The sequence below is a fragment of the Cornus florida genome, unplaced genomic scaffold, assembly GCF_030987335.1.
Source record: "Cornus florida cultivar Cherokee Brave unplaced genomic scaffold, ASM3098733v1 CherokeeBrave_3.0.0_Hap2_Chr04, whole genome shotgun sequence".
Lineage (NCBI taxonomy): Eukaryota > Viridiplantae > Streptophyta > Magnoliopsida > Cornales > Cornaceae > Cornus > Cornus florida.
Window position 1 is genome coordinate 15,087,342 of NW_026775574.1, and position 26,747 is coordinate 15,114,088.

The 26,747-nt window shown below is 37.2% G+C and overlaps 1 protein-coding gene across 2 annotated transcripts in view; it reads right to left on the reverse strand.

The window, feature by feature from the left end:
- Nucleotides 1-22,537: 22,537 nt before the first annotated feature.
- The window catches only part of LOC132302833 (CSC1-like protein At1g69450), a 51,671-nt gene continuing 47,461 nt past the window's right edge, over nt 22,538-26,747 (reverse strand). For both annotated transcript variants that reach the window (XM_059799814.1, XM_059799815.1), the window contains one exon: nt 22,538-23,056. In XM_059799814.1, coding sequence (XP_059655797.1) covers nt 22,895-23,056 — 162 coding nt within the window. In that variant the 3' untranslated portion in view covers nt 22,538-22,894. The remainder of the gene's footprint in view (nt 23,057-26,747) is intronic.

Consider the following 26,747-nt stretch of genomic DNA (forward strand, 5'->3'; position numbering starts at 1 on the left):
AACAAAAGAAAATTGGTTTTGGGATTTTTTTGAAAATTTTAAAATGAAAATAAAATAAAATAGAACAAGAAATTGAAAATAAAAGTGAAAAATAAAATGAAAATATTTTTGGAGTTTTTGAAGATAAAATAAACAAAAAATATTTTTGTATTTTTGAAAAATTTGAAAACTTTTTTTTTTTTTGAATTTGAATTTAAAATGCAGTCAAAACAAAAGTCAACAAAGGGTACAGATTGATCAAGCTGAGATCGATTGAGAAAATGGTTCGATCGATCGAATAGGTAAAAACCTGCCGACAAGTTCGAACGATGCACAGAGAGGCCTTTTTCATGGATCTCAAAAATCTTCTAAGTGTGGAGTGAAGATTGATCCAAGGATAATTTCGATCGATCTTGGAGTACTCAGATCGATCGAAAGAAATTTTCAAACGATACACAGAGAGCTGATTTATGCAAGAAATTTCAGATCGATGGAACAGAGCAATGATTGGATGCTGGGATGGGTGTTCAATCAATCGAACCTCATTTGAAAGTGCATGCATACTCAATTAAAATCCTAGCCATATGTATAAATTCCAAAACAATCTAGACGACGCAAGAAATGAAAGATAAAATAGAAATAAGGGAGGAATAGGGTTGTAAACCCTACGAAACATTTACTAGTCTTTAACGTCTCTAGCAAGACATTGGGCTCTTTTAGCCTGGATCAAATATCTTGTTATGCAACCTCTTCTTAATGGGGTGATAGGTACTTTGAATTCCACCAAACAAACGGTTCTCTAAAGAACTTGTTGGATTAGGTTCAAAGGAGATTGTTGGTCCTTTGTCAATGTGATATTTGGGCTTCCATGCCCTCTCAAAGCAAGATTTTGAAACATCATTCTTTAGTTTCAAGGTCAAAGATGAACTTTTTGAAGTTTTGTTTTCAAGCAAAGATTCCATTCTTTCACATTCATTGTCTAGACATTTTTCTAAAACACTTACTTCTTCATGCTTGTCAAATGAATTTGGGATCGGATTGAAGATATTTAACTTCACTTTCATATGCCTAAATGAGATTTTCATTACCCCCGTCCTACAATTGATGTTGGCATTTGCGGTTGCCAAGAAAGGACGACCAAGGATAACGGGAATTTGGCTCTTGGGATTTGGAACCGATTCCGTGTCAATGACAACGAAATCGACCGGGAAGAAGAATTTATCAATTTTAATTAAGACATCCTCAATGATACCCCTAGGCTTTTTGATGGATCGGTTGGCAAGTTATAAAACTACCGACGTCGGTTTCAAGTCTCCTAAGCCTAATTTGACATATACCGAGTATGGAAGAAGGTTAACACTTGCTCCTAAGTCTAAAAGAGCCCGATTGATGACATGGTCACCAATGACGCAAAAAGTAGTAGGTGAACCGGGGTCCTTGAACTTTGGGAGGGCGTTATATTGCAAAATAAAGCTCACTTGCTCGGTCAAGACCACTTTCCTAGGTGCTTGGCTCTTGTTCTTCCTCTTTTGGGTGCAAAGATCTTTTAAGAACTTGGCATAAGCTGGAATTTGCTTGCATCCAAAAGTGGAAGATTAATCTTCACTTGCCTAAACATTTCAATGATTTCATTGGTCTTGGTCTTTTGTTTATCAAGATAAATGGATCCTTTTAAGGCATCCGAAAATTGAGCTCTTGGTTCAAAAGTTTTTTCAAAAATTTGCTTTGAAGAATCTTCAACACAAGAATTTTTAAAATCCTTTTTCAAAGCTTTGTTCACTTCATGTTTCAAATCAATTTTGAACTCACTTTTCAAATCAATTTTGAACTCACTTTTCAAATCACTTTCTAACACTTTCTCATTTGAATGATCATGCATATGCAATGAAGGAGGAATATGATGAGAAACGGGACGGGTGTCAACTTTTGGTTGCACCGGTTCACTCTCTTCATTGGGAATACCTACTTGGTTGTCCCCAATCTTCCCACTTCTCAAGGTTATCACCACATTGACATACTCAATTGTGGGACCTTCCGATGAGGAATGAGTCTCCACAACACATTGTTGCTTTGGTGGTGCATTCAACGGCATTTTCCCTTTCTCTCTAGCATTTAAGGTACTAGCTATTTGCCCGACTTGGGTTTCTAGCTTAGCAATGGATTGAGAATGGGAATGAAGCAATTGAGTGTTCGCCTCTAGAGTGCCTAGAGCCGTCAAAACTTTCTCTTCAAATGCGGGACTCCTAGAATTTCCTTGAGAATATGATGGTTGATTAGGGAAATGAGAATTAGAAAATTGATTTCCATGTGATTGAAATGATGATGATTTAAAACCTTGGAAACCTTGGCTTTGCATTGGTGGGGGAATATACTTCCCTTGAAAACCACCTTGGGGAGGGTTTGAGCTTTCCCCTTGGCTTTTCCAAGAAAAGTTCGGATGGTTCCTCTAAATTGAATTGTAATGAGTGCCATAAGGATTATTCCCTTGATTAACAAACGTAGCATTGACTTGCTCATGGGGCTCACTTTCCACATGTCCATGGGGATAATTGGAAGTAAAATGCAAGACACTTGAACAAGTCATGCAAGATTCATTAGATGCACGATGATGAATATAAATAGGGGAGGAAGATACTTGATTCGCCGAATTTTGGTTGATCAAAAATTGATCAAACCTTTGAGATAAGGATTTCATCTCGGCGGCTATATCATTGGAGTTGTCAACTTGGTATAAGCCAACATTCTTCCTTCCACTTAGGTTTCCACCATTTTTAGAAGATAAGGACCTATGCATTGAATTCTCACTCATGCTTTCATACAATTGCCATACATTATTTTCATGCTTATCAAGATAAGAACCACCCATGGATACATCAACCATACCCTTGTGATTATCCTGTAAACTTTCAAAGAAATATTGAACTAGTTGCCACTTAGGTATGTCATGATGTGGGCACTTCCTAAGCAAGTCATTGAATCTTTCCCATACCTTATGAAACATTTCCCCATCCCCTTGAGAAAATTCTCTAATTGAAGTTCTTATGGCATTGGTCTTAGAAACCGGATAGTACTTTTTCAAGAACTCCCTATTGCATTTCTGCCCAAGAGGTTATCGAAAAAGGCCTAAGGTTGTTGAACTAATATTTTGCCTTATCTTTAAGGGTGAAAGGAAAAAGTTTAAGTCTTAAAACCTCTTCCGGCATGTCCGTGTATTTCACGGTGGAACACACTTCAAGAAACTCATCCAAATGCTTATAAGGTTCTTCACTTGGAAGTCCATGATAGTTAGGAAGCATTTGAATGGTTTGTGGTTTGATTTCATAGTGATGTGCTCTAAATGGAGGCAATTGAATGCAAGTGGGTGCATTATATTCATTAGGCACATAATGGTCTTTTAAAGCAAGAGGAGATTTACAACCGGTAGTGCTACTCGAACACCGTGGTTAGCTTGAATCATGGGAGGTTGTGGAACAAATATTGGTTGAGGCATTCCCAATGAAATTTGGCCTTATTGTTGTGGTGGAATAAATGGTCTAGGCATGCCTAATGGTACTTGGATGTTTTCATGATACACATTAGGGTGGAGGATGCCTTGTTGGTCTATGTGACCAAGGTCCTCCACATGGTCATCATTCAAATTCTCCATTGGTGAAATGGAGTGATGAGAACTACCTCTTCCCCTAGGATTATGAATAACCGATTCAAGATGAGAATTAAGAGGGACAAGAGTAGGATTTAATGACCTACGACCATGCATGCACTAGTAAAGACAAATAACAAGCAAATAAGCAAGTAACAAACACTTCACCCCCACAACAAATCAATCAACAAATCTCCACATACAATGATCCCATGCTCCCATGCTTGAACAACATGTAAGGAAAAGTAAATTGCCTCCACGCGGGCTCACGATTTATCTAAGAAATGAAAAACAAGCCTCCACGCGGGCCCACAATTTAACAAGAGCTTTAGTTAGAAAGATCTCATAAAGGGTCCTTAAGCAACTTCATTTCATTTTCAACTTCCAAGCTTTGCTATGCTTTGTATTTTTTTTAGATTTTTAGTCCTTTTTATGCTTAGCTTAGCTCCTTGCTTTGAATTCTCCTTTGCTCAACTTCCTTCACTCAATTCACCTAGCCAAATAAGAACAAACACAATAAGTAACCAAAAATAAAAATAAAGTAAAGACACGATCAAAAGAGCACTAATTCCTAAATGTTTCCAAAACACGGTGTTGCCAATTCAATCCCCGGCAACAGCACCAAAATTTGACGGTGGCCGTTCCTATACGCAAAAATAATGTAGTGAATGCACGGTTCAAGAAAAGCCTTTTGGGTCAAGTTTAAATTTATAAAAACCACTACTACTAACATAGCAAGGGTGAGTAGGGATCGTCCCAAGGGATTGGAGGGCTACTAGTAATGGAAACAATGCTTAGGGTTAGTAGGTCGAGTGATCAAAGGTAAATTGTTTGGTTGATTAAACTACAATTAAGATTAAACAAGCTCAAGATAAAACAAGTAATTAAAGGATAGAGAAAACAAGAGAGAGAGGTCTTAGGACTTAGAGATCACCACTAAGTATCACCTTTCTATATACTCAATTCATAATTAATGAGGGAGAAAACATATGTTGCAACAATAGTGAGTGTGTGTGATTGTTTCAATAAGCATGGATGACCAATTAAGTATATATTGTTTAAACAACACAATGAATAGCACAATATATCAAACTAAGCCATTAATCCTTCTTTAAGCTCACAATCCAAACACATCACATAATTAGAGAAATATACTACTTGCATTCATAAGTATGGAACATCAAACAACAAGCATGGATTGTCCTCCCATTTAACAACTAAGGTAACAACACTACATCTAAGCTAATGACATGAAAATTAAACTAATTAAACTAAGGGAGAGGCACAATTCATCAAGAAATGAGTATAAACCATCAAATAAACCACAAGAGCATTCTATTAAGCACTATGTCTTGACAATCTCTAGATCTATAGCATCAACACACATAGACATGCATCAACAATACAAGAGATAGAGATAAACATATGAACATCTATTCTAGCATACATAGACATATGGATATAATGAAATGATCAATTGGAATAATTAAACCACACAAATCATTGAATAAACAAGATCAATGTATATAAAGATGTTAAAACATGTATTACAACACAAATCCCCTAAAAAAATACATAAATCAAGGTAAAGAAAGCATGCTTAGGGCTAACTCTAGCCCCAAGAGGATGTCTAGCCACTCATGAATGGTATCCTCTAACCCTCAAGGGCTATCTCCATGGTAGAAATGCTTTTCTTCTTGAGTTAGATGGAAGACCTCCTAAGAATGTGTTTCTAGCCTCATTTTCTCTTTTCTTCCTCTTTAAGAATAATAAAAAAATTATATCTATCAACTCCTCAAAGCATATGTGTAAAAGTGGCTCATAATCCTTATATAGGTAGCTCAAATGTCACACCCAATGGTCTAGGCTCGTCCACAAGGGCTCCTCCAATGATTGCACCATGAGACAACTTTTAATGAGCTGGAAATTAATTTAATTCGCACTTGAGAGGGTTCGATTGATCGAACCTATGCTGAGATCGATCAAACTTGGCTGAGATCTATTAAACTTTGGCTGGATCGATCCTCCCATGGCGGCGCCTTTTCGGATAAGGACAGATCTGAGATATTTTGGGGAAAAAGACAGAAGTGGTAGGTAGGGTGGTACAACAGGATAAGATGGAATCTTTTCAATCGATCTAAGAATTGTTAGATCGATCGAACTTTGTGGGATCTTTGGATAAGGACAAAAGAGCTTGGATCCATCTTGGAGAGTCTAGATCAATGAACTTTCGATCGATCGAAGTATTCTTGAGATCGATCGAACATGCTGATTTCCACACTTTGCTTCATTCTGCTTCCACTTTGCTCCTTTATTCCATCCAGCTTAAGTTAGCTTCTTTTAAGCCCTTATTTGGCTGAATTGGCTTATTTTGGAGATAAACACCTAAAAAGGACAACAACACGAAATTAGTCTAAAACGAGAAAGTAAGATAGATAAAGGTCCTAGAATACCTAAGCTTAAGGAGTTTAAATGTGCACTTTTCAGCGCTTAACAAGTATAATTCTCTAACTTGTTAATGTGTTTGATTGTGAGCTTAAAGGAAGGAATAATTGATTAGTTTGATATATTGCGCTATTCATTAGGTTATCTAGACAATTTATACTTAATTAGTCATCTATGCTTGTTAATTCAATCAATCACACATATTAGTATTACAACACATATTTTGTAATACCCCTAATTTAAAAGGATAGACCTGGAATTTATTTAATTGTTTACGTTAAGTTTTATTTATTTAAATGATGAATTGGTTGGCATTAATTGTGATTTAATTGTAACTCTTTTTTATTGATTTTGATTGTTTTATATTTATTTATATGTTTAACTGTTTATTTGCAATTTTACTGGTTAATTGTTTAGTTGTGGGAATTATTTGCTTTAATTGTTATTATTTATTTTATTTGAATTAATTGATAGTTTTAATTTTTGGGTTTAAAGTATATTAGGTAGCAACTTGTTAAATGAATTTGGTTTATTAAATTTAATTAGTTTCTAGTTTAAATTAGTTTCTATTTGAACGTGGCTGTTGGGAAGGTTGCACATGGATGGTTATACATTAGAATCATAGTTCACAGCCGACAGTGCATTTAACCTAGTTTTCTCTATGGGCCGAGCAAATCCACTTAGGGTTTAAGAGAGTCTAGGATTAATATGGCCTATAAATACTCCTCTAGGGTGTCTGCCTAGGGTTTTTAGAAGCATATTATGCCATAGTAAGACACAAAGAGTTTAGAGACGACTGGGAGGAAAACAGAGAGTAAATAGAGGATTCGCCGGACGATTTAGACGAACGTCGGTGTAAGGCAAGTTTTATCCTTACTCTCTCCCTTAGGTTTCGTGTTCTTTGCATTCTTAAACAGTTCTAGGATTAACTAAATCAACTAAACACATGCTCTGTTCGTGCTTAAACTAGAAACTGATCTGTATGTCTTGTATGCTTAAAATTCTGTTAAAACGTGATAGTTGCTTGCATATCTCTCTGTTTAAACATATGTATGTAATGTAATAAAGACTTAAACGGGACTGGGAATATGTTGAGATTGGGTTACAGCCTCTGGAAATTGTGACGGTGAAGTAACAGAGGCGTAAAACGGAGACAAATGGCGAAGAAACGGGACAGAGAGGGAGAGAGCCGGTTCTCCCTTGGAGAGAGCCGACTCCCTTTTTATGTGGAGGCGGCTCCAAAAAGTGGAGCCGGCTCCAAGGTCTAAAGGAGGTGGCTCCACTTTTTGGAGACGTCTCCTTTGGTGCATTTTTATTTTTTTTTCTTTGTTCCAGTCAGTTTTGCATGCGATGGTTGCTTTTGAAGTTTCCAGTTGAGTTCAGGATTTAATATGAAAGGTCTAATGGATGTATATGGTTAGATTAAGGCTCCAGATGTGGTATTAATTAAGTCTATGGGCTTAGAACAGTTTCGACCATGAGGAATTAATCAGACAGTTTCACTATGTTTAGGAATTGGAAAGTTAGTAATGTTTAACTCTCTGAATTAGTAGTCTTCTGAGACGAACGATATAATTGTAACATGCTTAACTATATATCATGATTATGTATCTGAATGATAACTGTTCTGAATGAGTTGGTGTGGAATAATACTAAGAATTAAACCAACTTGGAATAAATTAAGAATTATACCAACTTAGTATTACTGGATTTTGGGGAAATACTATAAATTAAATATGTCTATATGCTTACAGTATTTCTGTTCTTGATGTTTTCATGATCGTAGTTGTGTCAATTATTGGAGTTATGAACTTAGTTGATAGTTACTTTGAGATCTGTAATATCAACTGCTGGCTGTTGAATGTTATTAAGATTTAAACTTAATAGTATACCGGATTTTATGGAACTGTATGTACTGAGCATGTTTATGTATATACTTGTACTCTACTTATCGATGCTTACATTACTACTGTTGGTATCAAGTGTGGGATGTATGGATTTAGTTAATGTTTACTTTAATTGTTGATATTATCAACTGTTGGATGATTGGATAGTATACACCGGTATGGGACGGTGGTATACTAAAGGCGGTTTGGATTCAAAATACCAAAACCTACCTACTCTGGATTAAGAATTGGATTAACTAAGAGTTAACTCCTATTGATTGTAGTGTCATGGCAACAACTAGTTGAGCGGCACTACTAGGATTCGGGATGGACTTTAAATATATTATTATGGTACCTCGATATGAGCTTGAGTCTCAGGATCGACGGTTAGGGAGCGTATATGCATTAGGATGCATAGCTGGATACGATGGTTAGAGGTGTACCCTGTTTAGGTTTAGGTACACATGCCCACTTCATGTGCATTTAGGCATGTTACCTCTATTCAGGTTGAGACCGGCCTGTAGTCCAGTGAGAGTCCTTTAGTATGACTATATATATACCTACAGATTATTAGCTATTGTTGAATTGTTTAGGATGCACATGCGTATCGGGCCTCTGTTTGGATTGTAGAAGTATAGAATTTGCGCGTGGGCCTGACCCACTTCTATTTTTTAGGTACACGACAATTCCAGGCTTAGACGTGTTCGTGCTGAGCAGAGGTCTCTATTCACTCTTCCGACGATGTAGGATTCTCTCCGTAGTTTGTTTCTAGATGCTTATTACATTTGTTTTATTTTCGGTTGGATGTTTAATAGGGGTCCACTAGAGATGGATTCCCGAGTTGTAAACTGATAGAGTTTTGGAGTTTGGGTTTGATGGATTTTAATAATTATAATATTTTGCGGATTCTATTTTTAGTTCCTTTCAGCTTTAATTTTATTTCTTAATTCATTTTGCATTCCGTGTTCATTATAAGATATTAATTGTTTGATATCCCTCGGGTTTGGGCCTGGGCCTGATCAACCCGTGTCTCGGATCCGAGGGGTATCACATACTCATTCATTACATATCCATGTTTGTCAAGGCATAGTGCTTTAATGGAATACTCTTGTGGCTTGTTTGATGGTTCATACTCATTTCTTGATGGATTGTGCCTCTACCTTAGTTTGATTAGTTTAATTTTCATGTCCCTAACTTAGTTGTAGTGTAGTTGCTTTATTTTCCTAGATGGGAGGACAATCCATGCTTACTATTTGATGTTCCATACTTATGAATGCAAGTAGTATAATTCTCTAGCTTGTTAATGTGTTTGATTGTGAGCTTAAAGGAACGAATAATTGATTAGTTTGATATATTGTGCTATTCATTAGGTTGTTTAGACAATGTATACTTAATTAGTCATCAATACTTGTTGATTCAATCAATCACACATATTAGTATTACAACACATATTTTCCCTCATTCATTACACATTGAGTATCTAGAAAGGTGATGTTTAGTGGTGACCTCTAAATCCCAAGACCTCTCACTCTTGTTCTCTACCCTTTATTTACTTTAATTATTTTGTATTGATTTTGTTTTACATTGTAGTTTAATTAATTAATTAATCAACCCACCTTTTGATCACTCGACCTACTAATCCAACCTTGTTTCCCTTTCAAACACGCATCCGATCCCTTGGGATGATCCCTACTCATCCTAGTTATATTAGTAGTTAGAGGTAGTAGTGGCATTTTATAAATTCAAACTTGGCCACTCTTTAGCACGTTTAACTGGTTGTCCACAACACACACCAAGTTTTGGCGCCGTTGCCGGGGATTTGGCAACGCCGTGTTTTGGAAACAATTAGGAATTAGTATTCGTTTGATCGTGTTTTTACTTTTTTTATTTTGGTTACTTATTGTGTTTATTCTTGATTGGCTAGGGGAATTGAGCAAAGGAAGTGAAGCAAGGGAGAATTGAAAAGCAAGGAGCTAAGCTAAACATAAAAAGGCTAAAATCTAAAAAATTTGCAAAGCTAAGCGAAAATTGAAAAATGAATTGAAGTTGCTTAAGGACCCTTTGTGAGTTCTTTCTAACTTAATCTCTAGTTAAATCGTCAGCCTACGTAGAGGCAAGTTTTCATATTCCTAGATAGATCGTGAGCCCGCGTGGAGGCAATTTACTTTTCTTTGCATATTGTTGAAAGCATGGGAGTATGGGATCAATGTATGTGGAGGATAGTTGATTATTGATTTGTTGCGGAGGCGAAGTGATTGCTACGTGATTTTTGCTTGTTTTTGTTTTGTTTTGTTTGTGCATGCATGGTCGTAGGTCATTAAATCTTACTCTTGTCCTTCCTAATTTGAATCTTGAATCCATTGTTCGTAATCCTAGAGGAAGGGGTAACTCTCATCACTCCATTTTACCAATAGAGGAGCAACATGACGACTATGTGGAGGACCTTGGTCACATAGACTAATAAGGCATCCTCCATCCTAATGTGCATCATGACAACATTCAAGTCCCATTAGGTATGCCAAGACCATACATGCTATCACAACAACAAGGCTAAGTTCCATTGAGAATGCCTCGGCCAATTTTTGCTCCACAACCTCCCATTATGCAAGTTCATCAAGGTGTTCGTGTAGCACCACCGGTTGTGAATCCTCCCATTACTTTGCATGATCATTATGTGCCAAATGAATATAATACACCTACATGCATTCAATTGTCCCCATTTAGAGCACATCACTATGAAATTAAACCGCTAACTATTTAAATGCTTCCTAACTATCATGGACTTCCAAATGAAGAACCTTACAAGCATTTGGATGAGTTTCTTAAAGTATGTTCCACCGTGAAATACACAAACATGCTGGAAAAGGTTTTAAGACTCAAAATTTTTCCTTTTACCCTCAAAGATAAGGCAAAATATTGGTTCAACAATCTTAAGCCTTTTTCAATAACTTCTTGGGCAGAAATGCAACAAGAGTTCTTGAAAAAGTACTATCCGGTATTAAAGACTAATGCTATGAGAACTTCCATTCGTGAATTTTCTCAAGAGGAAGGGGAATTGTTTCATGAGGCATGGGAAAGATTTAATGACTTGCTTAGGAAGTGTCCACATCATTACATTCCTAAGTGGCAATTAGTCCAATACTACTTTGAAAGTTTGCCGGATAATAAAAAAGGAATGGTAGACGCATCTATGGGTGGTTCTTATCTTGATAAACATGAAAAATGATGTTTGGCATTTGTATGAAAGTATGAGTGAAAATTCCACGCATAGATCCTTGTACTCTAAAAATAGTAGAATTCTAGGTGGAAGGAAGAATGTTGGCTTGTATTAAGTTGACAATTCCAATGACATAGCCACCGAAGTCAAGTCTTTATCTCAAAGGTTTGATCAATTTTTGATCAACCAAAATTCGGTGAATCAAGTGTCTTCCTCCCCTAATCATGTTCATCATTCATCTAATGAATCATGCATGACTTGTTCTAGTGTCTTACATTCTACTTCCAATTGTCCCCATGGACATGTGCAAAGTGAACATCATGAACAAGTTAATGATGCATTTGTTAACAAAGGGAATAATCCCTATGGCACACACTACAATGCCGGGTGGAGGAACCATCCAAACTTCTCTTGGAAAAGCCAAGGGGAAGGCTCAAACCCTTCCCAAGGTGGTTTTCAAGGCAAATATGTTCCGCCCCCAATACAAAGCCAAGGCTCCCAAGGTTATAGATCAAATTTTTAATCACATGGAAACCAATTTTCTAACTCTCATTTTCTTAATCTATCATCTTATTCTCAAGGAAATTCTAGAAGTCCTGCTTTTGAGGAAAAAGTGTTGACTGCTTTGGGTACTCTAGAGGAACACTCAATTGCTTCATTCCCATTCTCAATCTATTGCTAAGCTAGAAACCCAAGTCGGGCAAATAGCTAGTACTTTGAATGCTAGAGAGAAAGGGAAAATGCCTTTAAGTGCCCCACCAAAGCAACAATTTGTCGTGGAAACCAATTCCTCATCGGATGATCACACAATCGAGCATGTCAATGCGGTGACAACCTTGAGAAGTGGAAAAATTGTTAACAACCAAGTTGGTGTCCAAAATGAAGAGAGTGAACCGGTGCAACCGAAAGTTGACACTCATCCCATTTTACATTTTATTCATTCTTCATTGCATGAGCATGATCATCTTATTGAAAAAGTGTTGAAAAATGATTTAAACAATGGTTTGAAAAATTCTTGTGTTGAAGATATTGTGAAAAATGATTTTGAAAAGGTTTTTGAGCCAAAGGCTCCATTTCCGGATGCCTTGAAATGATCCATCTCTATTGAAAAATAAAAGACCAAAGTGAATGAAATCATTGAAGTGTTTAGGCAAGTGAAGATTAATCTTTTGCTCTTGGATGCAATTAAACAAATTTCGGCTTACGCCAAATTCTTGAAAGATCTTTACACCCAAAAGAGGAAGAACAAAAGCCAAGCACCAAAGAAAGTGGTCTTGACCGAGCAAGTAAGCTCTATTTTGCAACACAACAATCTCCTAAAGTTTAAGGACCCCGGTTTACCTACTACTTCTTGTATCATTGGTGACCATGTCATTAATTGGGCTCTTTTAGATTTAGGGGCAAGTGTTAACCTTCTTCCGTACTCGGTATATGTTAAATTGGGCTTAGGAGATTTGAAACCGACATCGGTAGTTTTGCAACTGGCCGACTGATCCATCAAAAAGCCCCGGGTTATTATTGAGGATACGTTGATCAAGATTGATAAGTTCTTCTTCCCGGTCGATTTCGTAGTCATAGACACGAAATTGGTTCCGAATCCCAAGAGCCAAATTCCCGTTATCCTTGGCCGTCCTTTCTTGGCAACCGCAAATGCCAACATAAATTGTAGAACGGGGATAATGAAAATCTCATTTGGCCACATGAAAGTGAAGTTGAATATTTTTAATCCAACCCCGAGTTCAATAGACAAGCATGAAGAAGCATGTGTTGTGGAAAGGTGTATTGACAATGAATTTGATAAAAATGAGTCGTTGCTTGAAAATTGTATTTCCAAATGTTTGTCTTCTAATTTGATTTCAAAGAAAGTTGTTTCAAAAACAAGTGCTGAAAGGGCATGGAAGCCCAAGAATTGCATAAACCAAGGACCGTCAATATCATTTGAGTCAAATCCAACAAGTTCTTTAGGGAACAATTTGTTGGGTGGGATTCCAAGTGCTTTTCACCCCGTCAAGGAGGGGATGCACAACAAGATTTTTGATTCGGGCTAAAAGAGTCTAACATCTTGCTAAAAACGTTAAACAATAGTGTTTCATATTCCTCATTTCTATTTTACCTTTCATTTCTTACGTCGTCTAGATATGTTCTGGGTTCATACACATTGTTAAGGACTTTGATTGAGAATGCTTGCACTTTCAGTTTCAAATTAGACATTTAGTGTTTATTCGATCGATCTGAGAAGAAGTCAAATCGATTGAACAATCATCTTTGCATCCAATCATCTCTCTGTCCCATCGTGCGTAAATTTCCTGCATATTTCACCTCTCTATGTATCATGCAAAATTCTTTCCAGATTAATCCAATTCTTTCTCGATCGATCCAGATTTCCTTGGGATCGATCTTCATTCCATACTTAGAAAAAATTTTGAACCCATGAAAAATTAGCTCTCTATGTATCGTTTGAACATGTCTGCAAGTTTTCACCTGTTGGATCGATCGAGCCTCGATTGATCTATGTTAGATCGATCTGTGTGCTTCCTATTAACTTTGATCGATCTGTGTGCTTCCTGTTGACTTTGACTTCTTTTAGAATTTTTTTTTTGAAAAAAAAAAACAAAAAACCCAAAAATCCAAAAATATTTTTAATTTTGAAATTTGTTTTATTTTCAAAAATTCAAAAATACTGTGTCGTTTTGTGGATTCGATCGATCTGAGTTCCTTCATGATCGATCTGAGTTCGATCGATCTGATTTCCAAGTGATCGATCGAACTCATCGAAGATCATTTTTAAAAATATGACCCAAGGGTCATTTGGATCGATTTCAAATCGATCTCAGACCTTACCTCTCTTCCACCACTGTTCCATCTTCTTCCCAACCTCTGACGAGTCTCAGGCGACCTTCCAAGCTTTCCAAACTCGATCCCGATCTCATCTCTCTCTCGATCCACTTCTCTCCTCTCGTTTTGGGTAAGTTTTTGAGTTCTCTCTTTTGATTTTCGAGTTAATTTACATGGTTTAGATGTTGCCATGCTTAGATCTATAACTTCCATGTTTACTTGTTCCAATTTTTGAGTTGTTGAGCATGTATGTATATATATGTGTGTATATATTTTTGTATATATTTATTTTGTTCCGATTTCAATTTCGGGGGCCACGTGCCAACTTAAGTGACCAATCTTGACTTGTTGAGGTGTAGAGGGGCCTACGAGCTTACTCGGGTGCCCCCGTGTTGTACACGTCATAGATCTGCGACTATTCGAGTCTTCTTTAGAGTTCAATCGATCACAATCTTTCTCTGATCGATCTGATCTCGATCGATCTTATTCATATCCTGATCGATCCAACTTGGATCGATCTCATCTTTTGCATGATCAATCGAATTTTAATGTTTTGCATATTGATGCCCCTGCACCCTCCATAGTGTTCATGCTAGTTTAATTATGCCCAATGCATGTGTTTTCCACATTGGATGCATTCCATACTTATAATGTTTAGCATGTTTCATTTATTTGAACATTTGATGTCTATCCTTGGCTACATTATAACTTGCATAGATTTATGTGATTTATTCTGAGTTGTCTATCCTAATTTGACAAACATGTTTCTATTTATGTGCTTTCAATTCTATACCTCCTATACTATTTTCTATACTGACTACTATTGCAAGTGTTTTTCTGTTTTGCAGACTATGGCTCGAGTTAAGACTGTTGCCCGCCGGTAGTATGAGCGTAGAGTACGACAGTGAGTAGAGGAGCCAACTCCAGCTCTGTCTGAGTGTTCCGCCTCTTCTGCTTCTTCATCTTCATCTTCTTCATCAACCGATGAGGCTGAGCTTGTACCACCTCCTTCACCACCACCGGCACTGCCCGGCCAGGTCCGAGATAGACCTATCAAGAGATATTCACGCCTTACGATGGCACATGAGTCTATCTTTGACATTACTTTCTTCTCCCGGTCAATTTTGACCAGGGCAACTTATGATGATATTGACCGCCGCGACATTTCAGCTATTCTAGCCCCAGTGACCTACCTGGTTTACCTGCGGCTCGTTCAGTTGTTTTACCAGAACCTCCGATCGGCCCCGAGTAATCTATCGGAGTTGTGGACTACTATCGATGGCCATCTCATCTGCATTACTGTTGAGACATTAGCCATATCTTCTCGGTGCCTATACGTCTGCCCTCCTGACCTTGATTATCCTATTCTCCGGAGGCCATGTGACACAGACATGGCCGTTGCTCTGACTGGCAATTGTAGTGATGGCGAGACATTAGCCACCTGGACTTATTTGCCCGATGATTTATGGTTCTTCAATTTGGTTCTATGCCTAAATGTATTTATGGCGGGCCATAAGATTCAGCGCCGTTCAGATTTTCTTGCTGTCTTCTATACAAGCCATTGGGTTTCAGTTCCTGCACTCTACTGGAGTGTGATGATGAGGCTGTATGCGAGTTACATTAGCAAGGCCAAGCCCGAGCGGGCCACCTTCCTTCCCTTCGCACATCTGATTACCCAGATCCTCTGGGACCAGCACTATCTTTTTCACCCAGCGGAGCATACTGAGTCAGGGGCTTGCCGCTATGGCAAGAAGGATTGGAACAAGAGCTACAATGCTCTTATAAAGAGTTTAGAGAATGAGGCCATCTTAGCAGCTGAGGAGGCAGAGTTGGTAGGGATGGAAGCAGCAGTAGCAGCAGCAGATGATCCAGCAGACCCACCGGTGGCTGCGGACACACATATGGAGATTGACCTGGAGCGGGAGCCTCTAAAAGAGTCACCACATCACTCTCCGGCAAGGTCACCATTACATTCTCAGGAGCAGACTTAGGATATACCTCAATTTTCTGATCCAGTCCTCCCTGATGCTCCAACTCAGACACCCAGCCTAGGAGAGCGTATCCAGACCTTGGAGGATGTGGTTGTCTCTCTCCGAGCGGACATGACTGCTCTCCGCACAGACATCTTGACTGCGCTGTAGGGCATTTCCAGAGACATCCGGGGATCACGCTTCGCTAGACCGACTTCCTCTGCTTGATCTCTATTTCTCTTCCCTCATTTTATATATCTGTGATACATCACTGTTCTTTTGATACTGTGCTTATATTTTTGCGGCCATTCTGTTGGCCCAGACACTGTGTTGTACCTTATATTGCTTTTATTTTCTTTATCATATACATATTATTTTTGGATGTCAAGTTATTATATTGATATATTTATCTGTGATTGACTCCATTATCAGGTACATTCCAGTGATTTCAGTAAGAGAGTGCTGTCAAATTTTTTCAGGACCATCCTTATTCCTCTATCTCTTTACTTTATTTCCTATCCCACTTACACTTGCATGTCCACTGTGCACTGTTATTATCCCCTTTGTTATATGATGAGCTTTTATCCTAGTGCCATTTTTTCTGGACCACAGTCAATCCCAAGTTTGGGGGGGGGGGGGGGGGGGGGGGTTGTTGTACCACCCACTTTGGATATTTATGTCCCGGCCATTCTTTGTCTTAGCTGCATTGGTATACTTTTTCTTTTTATTCTCTTTGCACATTGAGGACACTGTGCCATTTAAATTTGGGGGTAATGGGTGTTCTTTGCAGTGTTTGTTTTCAATTCAAAATTTTGAGCATGACTTATGTATTTGAGTGATTTTCTATGATTGGTCCATGACTAGCTATGCTTTTGATCTTTTGAGGACCATGATACTTAGAATTTAAAAATTGTTTGACTTGAGAGTCCAGTACTCCTTGTATACCTTATGGATACCATTTAGGAGTACATTTTTTGAAAGATTGATATCTTGCTTGCATTTGTGGTCCACATCATCCTGATTTTGTGATTGTTTTGAAATTCAGTCTAGGATTCTACACTAGCATAGGCGCATACTACCATTCATTTGTAAGGTACATGGTTTGTTGATTATTGAATTGGTTATATCCCAATTAGGCTAGTAGTGCATTGAAAGCTTTCATCTTGACAAAGTTAGATAACAAACCCTTTGCACTAAGTAGCCGAGATGTAGCCTCATCAAGCACTGAATTTTTCATGCCAAAAGGTGGAGGGCCCAAACTCTAGATTAATAATTGAACTTGTTTCCACCAAAAAAAAAAAAAAAAAAAAAAAAAAAAAAAAAAAAAAAAAAAAGAGAATTGTAAAAGCAAATAAAAAAGTGAGGACTTCTCCCAAAAGGTGAGAAGTGAGAAATAATTAGATGGAGGCTGTTTTGATTTGTAGCCTAGTTGATTTGAGCTTGTAAGTCCTTAGGGGTGTTTAAACACCTAGTGCCCTAAAGCCGTCTGGTTTGGGAGTCATTGACCTAACGCTCGATCTCATGGATCGTTAGAAAGCTTAATAGATCAACACACTGCACTATACTTCTATCTTTGATCCTTAGGATAAAAATATATATATATAGATCGAATGAAAAGAATAAGCGCACCTATATTAATAAAGCTTTAATAAAAAGTTCACTCTTTGTCTTGATGATCAGTACTAGATTTGTGTGCTAATTTGAGGGTAAGGATGTGATCATTTCCCTAGTTGGCTTAGATAACAACATATTTGATGCCGGTCCACTGAAAAAGAATTTTAGAGTTATTTTGATTTGCGTGATCATTTTCTTGATGTGTGAAGGACCATACTTGTTTGCTTGATGTTGAGATTTTGGCAGATTGCTTGGAAATGGTTGAAAAATTGCATACTTGAGGTAGTTTTCTCCCAATGCTTATTTGCAATATTGGTGCCTCTTTTGTGATAATGAGCTTAATGTTTGTGGGTATCATTTTTGGAAACCCCCACGAGACTTCACTCGTCCACTAGGGGTAACCTAAGGGTTTAAAAGGCTTGTTGCATATGCTAAATGCAATCGTGTTCCCTACAAAAGTGGCGTTATCTATTTATTGCTTTCTAGTTCATAGTTGTATAATTGTTCATTTCATTCCTTTAATTTGTAGTTTATTACTTGAGACTAGCAGTATTTAAGTTTGGGGGTGTGATGAGCGCTGAAAAGTGCATATTTAAACCCCTTAAGTTCGAGTATTCTAGGACCTTTATCTATCTTATTTTCTCATTTTAGACTAATTTCATGTTATTGCCCTTTTTAGGCGCTTATCCCCAAAATAAGTCAATTCAGCCAAATTAGAACATAAAAGAAGTAATCTCAAGCTAAAAGGAATAAATGAGCAAAATGGAAGCAAAGTGGTGGAAAACAGCAAGCTTTGATCGATCAGACATATTTTCGATCGATCTCACAGTGATCGATCCAGCCTCACCAAGATGGATCAAACCCTCTTGTTCTTATCCTCAAGAATTTCCATCTTCGATCGATCCAACATTCTTCAGATCAATCGAACTTTTTTGATCTTATCCCCACCTACCACTTTTGTCTTTTTCCCAAAACATCCCAAAAATATCTCAAATTTATCTTATTCTAAAAAGGCGCCGCCAAGGTTTAATCGATCTGGCCATACATCGATTGATCTAGCCATAGTTCGATCGATCTCATCAGAATTCGATCGATCGAACCTCCTCAAGTCCGAAATAAAACAGAGTCCAGCTCATTAAAAGATGGCTCATGGTGCAATCATTGAAGGAGCCCTAGTGCACGAAACCTGACCATTGGGTGTGACATTAGAGCTACCTATATAAGGATTTTGAGCCATTTTTACATATCATATATCATACAACAATAGAATAGAGGAGAGAGCCTAGAAATTAGAGAGAGACATACACCATTTGGGAGTTCTTCCATTCATCTAGGGTTTCCATTAAGGAGAAGGAGATCATTCCTACCATGGAGATGGACCTTGAGGGTTGGATAACTTCATCAATGAGTGGCTAAACATTTTCTTGGGGCTAGAGTTAGCCCAAAGCATGCCTTTTAGACCTTGATGTTTTGTATTTTGAGGGGATTTGTGTTATAATCTTGTCTTGACATTTAATTTATATATGAATCTGTTTCCACAATGATTTGTGTTATTTAATACTTCCAATTGATTATTTCATTCTATTCATATGTCTATTTATGCTAGAATAGGTGTTCATGTATTTATATCTTGGTTTTATGATATTGATGCATGTCTATATGTGTTGATGCTCTGAATCTAGAGATTGTCAAGGCATAGTCCTTTAATAGAATACTCTTGTGGCTTGTTTGATGGTTCATACTCATTTCTTGATGGATTGTGCCTTTACCTTAGTTTAATTTTCATGTCCCTAACTTAGTTATAATGTAGTTGCCTTATTCTCCTAGATGGGAGGACAATCCATGCTTGTTGTTTGATGTTCCATACTTATGTATGCAAATAGTATAATTCTCTAACTTGTTAATGTGTTTGATTGTGAACTTAAAGGAATGAATAATAGCTTAGTTTGATATATTGTGCTATTCATTAGGTTGTCTAGACAATGTATACTTAATTAATCATCCATGCTTGTTGATTCAATCAATCACACATATTAGTATTGCAACACATATTTCCCCTCATTCATTATACATTGAGTATCTAGAAAGGTGATGTTTAGTGGTGACCTCTAAATACCAAGACCTTTCACTCTTGTTCTTTACCCTTTATTTACTTTGTATTGATTTTATTTTACATTGTAATTTAATTAACAAATCATCCCACCTTTTGATCACTCGATCTATTAATCCGACCTTGTTTCCATTTCAAACACGCATTCGATCCCTTGGGGTAATCCCTACTCACCCTAGCTATATTATTAGTTAGAGGTAGTAGTGGCACTTTATAAATTCAAACTTAGCCACTCTTTAGCACGTTTTAGCTGGTTGTCCACGACACACACCACTCATCAAACCGTGACACTGCTTCGGGAAACTTGGAAAGAGAGCATCTGTGCCAGGCACCTAGGGTCGGATTGATTTTTTCCTTCTTTTTTTTTTCTACTTCAAGGCATATGATTATAATGCATCATGCATACATTCTGGGTTTCGTTATCAATTAAAATATTTACATTAAAATTTAATTATCCTTTCTTTTTTTAGGGCCTTTCTTTCTTCAGAAAGTTTGTCGTACTCTTCCTTTCATTTTGTACACTCCCTGATCCATGGCTCTTTATCAACAGTAGACATTGCATTCCATGTCTGTCTAGCAGATTTGTGCACCGCATGCATCACTGCCTTCGGTAACCTGTCATGTTTTGAGTGCTCTATCTGGTACTTTCTAATGCAGTCGGCCCTTCATATATGCATTGCATATTATCACAACTTATTTTTACATGTATTATGTATGAATTGCATATTGTATCAACATATTTTTCTAACACGTTAAAACAATTAACTTCCCCAACTCAGTTTCACAATTCATAAATTAATAATAAGAATCACAAATACTTTCAACATATATGTAGGAAGATTTGCATATTTCATCACCTATTATTTGTAACGCAATACAATACAAAAGTTGGACAGATCAATTTATTATGCTCACAACTTATCTAAACATGTATCATGCATGAAATTAACTTGTTATTTATATTGCATCAACATATTGACCTAACAACTTAAAAAAAATAACTTCCACAACTCAATCTCACAATTCCTAAATTAATAATAACAACCACAAACACTTTCAGTATATGTAGGAAGATTTCATATTCGGAGATAACAAATTATTATTATCACAACTTTTTAAAACATGTATCATATATCAATTGCATATACCATCATAATATTTTCCTAACACGTTAAAAAAATTAACATCCAAAACTCAAGTTCACCATTCCAAACCCAAAAATCTGAAATAAATTTCTAAACCCTAAAACAAATCGATACATAATCAATGTTTACCTATACATTAAGAACACTGTGGGAGGCCGGTTCACCAATTCCTGCTCACCATCGGAAATAACAACACTGCTTCGTCGTTCACGTGAGGTTTGTCCTTCATGTGAGACGTTTTCTGTTCTTGTGTCGTCGGTAGAAATTGACTTCTTCTTCTTAGGTAACTGGAACGTACGTTTATTCATTTTCGTCCTCGCTATAGATTTTAACCTAGCCATTAAATTTTGAAATCTCGAAGTTCAGACGAAGACGAAGAGGAGAGTACAGGAGTTGGAAGGAAGATGAACAGTGGAAGGTTCAGACGACGCGACGAAGACAAAGAGCAGAGTAGAGGAGAGATATTAAGATTCTGTAATTTTACCCAAAGGTAAAGTTAAAGGTAATTTTTAATAAAATTAAATTAAATGTAATTGTAAATTATGTATTCTTATACGTATAATGTATAAGTGTATAGTGTATTAGTATAAGTGTATGGGGTATTCGTACATGTGGTAAATGAAAATAGTACATTAGTAACTTTTTTGTGTAAATGCTGACTGGATGCTGACTGGATGATGATGTGGCAAATGGGCTGGTTTCACCTCAGCCCTTGGATCTACACTGGATCTGCTCCGGTGAGAGGTGCACCGGAGCAGATTCGCGTCCCCAACGAAACTGGCTGTTTACAAAACGCTTAACAACACTTACTTTACATGTTATAACATCAATGTTCGAGTTCTATTTAAACAATGATTGTAATTTGTAAAAAATTGTATATATCCAAAGTTTATCTTATAACTTTAAATTTAAATGGTGGTTCCTTGTTACCCAAAATATATGCAAATGTATTTGGTTGTGAGGTACACAAAATAACAACAATTTTTCCTTGTTTCATACATGAACATAGACCAATTAACAAGAGGGAGATAAATGAAAAGTGATAGCTAATGGAGTAGAGAAGAGATGAGCATGGTGAGAATCTCAGCTTTTTGCAATGATTATTATTTTTACCAAGAAACTCAATAGTGAATACTACCGGTTCTTACATGTCAACTAAATTCTTTAAGAGTACGTATCTTCTGGTGTAACAGTACCATGTTGTACAACATAAATGACCATATCATCCACGTGTAGATAATCTAAGTCATCCCCTACCGTACAACATCTTGTCCTTACAACACTCAGTTTCCTTCTTCAGTGCATGCATGTTTTGCAGCTCTGGGACAATACCCTCTAATTTTCTGAGTTTTTTTTTTAGAACGGAGTGAGGGCATTGTCAAATTACCGACAATAATTGAGTTGACCATTCATTAATTTAGGGAGTAAACATAGCAAAACAATGCTTTAATAGTTAATCATCAAATTGAAAAGAACAAAAAAAAAAAAAAAAAATTACAGAAAAGTTTGTGGCAAAATCCATAGAATTCAGACCTACTAGATGAAAATGTTAAAACCTGCTGTTTGTTCAAACTTCAAACTGTTTGTATTTCAGGAAAGTTTCAACATGGTATCTGTGTTATAATTCATTTGAATTTTAGGTAGTCGAAATACACTTAAAAGTAAAAAGAAATAACTAGTTTGATTCCTCAAAAAATAAAAAATAAATAAATAAATTATTTGATAAGTTTTGCTCATCATCTTTATCCCCATCATTGTTATTTTCTCTTGTTTGGGAGGAGGGAATGAAAGAAAAAACATCATTGCAGCAATCACCAACACTTGAAACTTCGTCCCTCTGACCTATAAGACTACACTTTTATAAACTTGTGAGGTCCTGAACATACATGAACAAGATTCCATGGTTTTTACAAGCAAATTTGCCCAGAAATAGTACTTTTGAACAGAAATTTTGTTCCCTGAAGGCAAGACTGACAATCTAGCATGAAAACGGCTGTATGAAAACTGGCATTACGGGTGACCTCAACATGGTAAATAATGACATATTTTAGCTTCAAACTTCAGCAGAAGATAGAAGGGGAGAGCTACGGCCGTCGGAGTTCTTGGAGTAGTGGATTGGCACCAAAGCTGGATCTTGATAGGCGGTCACCAGCTTATCATAAAATTCAGTCATTGTAACATCATTGCAGTCTTGTCTGTCCTTCTTAATCAAACTCTGGAAAAAAAAAAAAAAAAAAAAAAAAAAAGAAGATAAACACCATCAAGGTAATAAATTGAATGGAAATAAAAACTCAGACAGGATGGATGGTGGTGGAGGTGGAAGGAATGCCACAAATTGGATTAAATGAATTTACTTTGGACATGCTTGCCAGGAGTTATTTGATACTGCTGTGAACTCAAACTTACCTTTCCAAAATTATGTTTTTGAAGTTCCAATTACCAAAGAGGAAGTATAAATATCTCATCTACTAATCTAATTTTTTTTACCCAGTGACATTATGTTCTTGCTAGCTGTCAAGAAAGTAAAATATAAAATTAAAATCTACCAATGGCGGAATGACCACTAAATCTCTAGAAACCCTTCCAAACACATAAGAAACAGGAAAAAGAAACAAAAGGTAACATATCTTAACCCTAATTCTCTAGAGGGCTATGGGAAGTTTATATTACAGAGAAAACTGTGGAAAAATACGAGTTAGTATCCTTGATTAGTGGTAGGTTAGCACTAGAATTGTGTAAATATTTGTTTTCTAGAGTTTAGGGATTTGTGTAAATATTTGTTTCCTAGAGTTTAGGGATTTGATTGATAGAGAATCAGGGATTCCTGATTATAGGATTTTCAAAATTTAGTTAGTTGTTGATTTTTCTCTCTGTAATTTCTTATATATAGCCCAACAAAGGCTCTTGTAAAAATATTAACAGATTCAATATAATTGAATTCATTTCACCACATGGTATCAGAGCCGTAAGGCTTGGATTTCCTGTAAAAAAAAAAAAAAAAAAATCAGTGGGTTTTTTTTTTTTTTTCTGGTCATGCTTTCATAGCCAATTTTCTCTGTGACTTGCCTTCATCGCAATCATTCTCTGGCAATTTCTTTTGCCAATTTTCGCATAACCCTTCTGTCCGGCCTTCATAGCCGATTGTTGAAGAATGTCAGAAACTACTGTTCAATCATCCCAATCACCCGAGGAAGAGCAGGTTCAGCGCTCCATAAGTGAACTGCAGAATATTCACCGGTGTACCGACTTAATGGAAGAAACTACTTGCAATGGTCTCAATTGGTTCAAACTTTTCTGAAAGGAAAAGGGAAATTAAGTCACTTGCTGGGAACCTTGAGAAACCATCTTCTGGTGCTTGTTCTTTAGCCCTCTCAGGTGAGTCTTTATTCTCCCTTGGATTAAATGTTTCTGATAAATTGTTTGTGGATTCTTGGATCATAGACTCGGGAGCGCCATAGACCACATGACACATGCCTCAAACCAGTTCAACACTAATACCCCATGTCCTAGCAATAAGAAAATCACTGTTGCTGATGGAACCACAACCACGGTTGCTGGTGTAGGAGATATCCATATCACTTCTAGGTCTTGTTCTTAAAAATGAAACTTTAGCATGGGCTCATGAACGGACACCTTTGGCCAATTTGATTCGATGGAGAGATAAACCAGTGGCCCTTTCCATTGTGCAAGCAAGATTGGTTGGATTAGCCCACTTTTCTGTAGGTTATATATTTACGTATGCAGCTTTCTTGATTGCCTCGACATCGGGTAAATTTACATGTTCCTAAATTGTCCGCTAACCTTGTGTCCATTCAAAAGCTTATTAGAGACTTACATTGTCATGTTACGTTTTATCCCTCTTACTGTGAATTTCAGGACCAGGATTCGGAGAGGAGGATTGGACGTGCTAAGGAAAAGGAAGACTCTACTACCTTGAGACACCGAGCCTTCCGAGTATGATCAGGACAAATTTATCCTCTTCGTTTCTCTCTTCTTCCAATAAAGATGTCATATGGTTGCATCATTTTTGTCTCGGACATCCTTCTTTTGCAATTCTAAAAATCATGTTTCCTTCATTGTTTAAGGGATTAAATATTGGAACATTTCATTGTGATATTTATGAGTATGCAAAACACACTCGTGTAGCTTTTCCCATTAGCAATAAAAGAAGTTCCTCCCCTTTCTATTTAATACACAGTGATATATGGGGACCCTCCACAGTCCCAAATGTTTCTGGTTCACGGTGTTTTGTGTCCTTTATCGATGATTGCACTAGAGTCTCTTGGATATTTTTACTCAGAAACAAATTAAATGTGAGTAATATCTTTCTCAATTTCCATACAATGATCCGCAATCAGTTTGGTACCAAAATAAAGAGGTTTAGGTCTGATAAAGCGAAAGATTATTTCAATCAAGTCTTGTCACCCTTCTTTCAAAAGGAAGGAATTATTCATGAGTCATCTTGCATTAATACTCCACAACAAAACGGAGTAGCCGAAAGGAAAAACAGTTATCTCCTAAACACTACTAGAGCACTCTTGTTTCATCAAAATGTACCAAAACACTATTGGGGGGAAGCAGTACTTACATCTGCCTACATCATAAACAAACTTCCTTCACGGGTTTTAGGGTCAAGAAGTCCAATGGAAGCCCTTTCCAAATTCTACCCCGACCTTAGTGCCACAAACAACCTTACCCCTGGGATATTTGGGTGCACTTCATTTGTTCATGTCCATAGCAACAACCGGGGCAAATTAGATCCTACAGCCATTACGTGTGTGTTTGTAGGATACTCGTCCACACAAAAAGGTTACAAATGTTTTCATCCTCCTACCAGGAAACTCTATATCTCGGCTGATGTCACATTTACAGAAGGGAAACCGTATTTTATTGAACCTTATCTTCAGGGGGAGTCGTCTATCATGGAAGATAAGGATTTTTTCCAGCTCGCTTTACCGTCTTCGTCTCGTTCACCATCTCTCTTACCTGTATCAAACACTCAATCCAACTCAGTACCTGAGCCTGAATCTCTTGTTTTGTCACCTATGTCTCCTATTGTGTTTCCTGTGAAGGATAATATGACTCTTAATCACGTACGGTATGAGAAAGGGAAGGTGTACTCGAGGAAGCAAGGTCCAGCTCCTGATCCGGTGCAGGCCCAAACCTCCAACTTGGCTCCTGAGAATGAGGTAATTGTATCTGAACCTACTCCACTTATAGAACACCAGCTCCCTGGACCTCAAATAACTGACCAAGATTTGCCCATAGCCGTGAGGAAAGGAACTCGAGAGTGTACCAAACGACCATTATACCCTTTATCTCATTATGTATCCTTCAAGAAATTCTCACCAACCCATAGGAGTTTTCTCACGAGTCTAAATGAAATCTCTATTCCAAACACTTTATCTGAGGCATTATCCAATGAAGAATGGAGGAAAGCAATGAGAGTTGAGATGGACGCATTGAAAAAAAATGGGACATGGGAGGTGGTTAATCTACCAAAAGGAAAGAAGGCAGTAGGGTGTAAGTGGGTTTTTACCTTGAAATATAAAGCTGATGGATTATTAGAGCGCTACAAAGCACTAGTTGCTAAGGGGTACACTCAGACATATGGAATTGATTACCAAGAGACCTTCGCTCCAGTTGCAAAAATGAACACTGTAAGGATCTTGTTGTCATTAGCAGCCAATTTTAATTGGGAATTACAGCAGTATGATGTGAAGAACGCATTTCTACATGGTGACCTGGAAGAAGAAATCTATATGAGCATCTCGCGATGATTTGGAGGAGTTGAAGGGAACAAGGTATGCAAGTTAAGGAAGGCCTTATGCGGTTTAAAACAATCGCCCTGTGCCTGGTTTGGGAGATTTACTAAGGTGATGTTAGTTACAAGATACAAGCAGAGT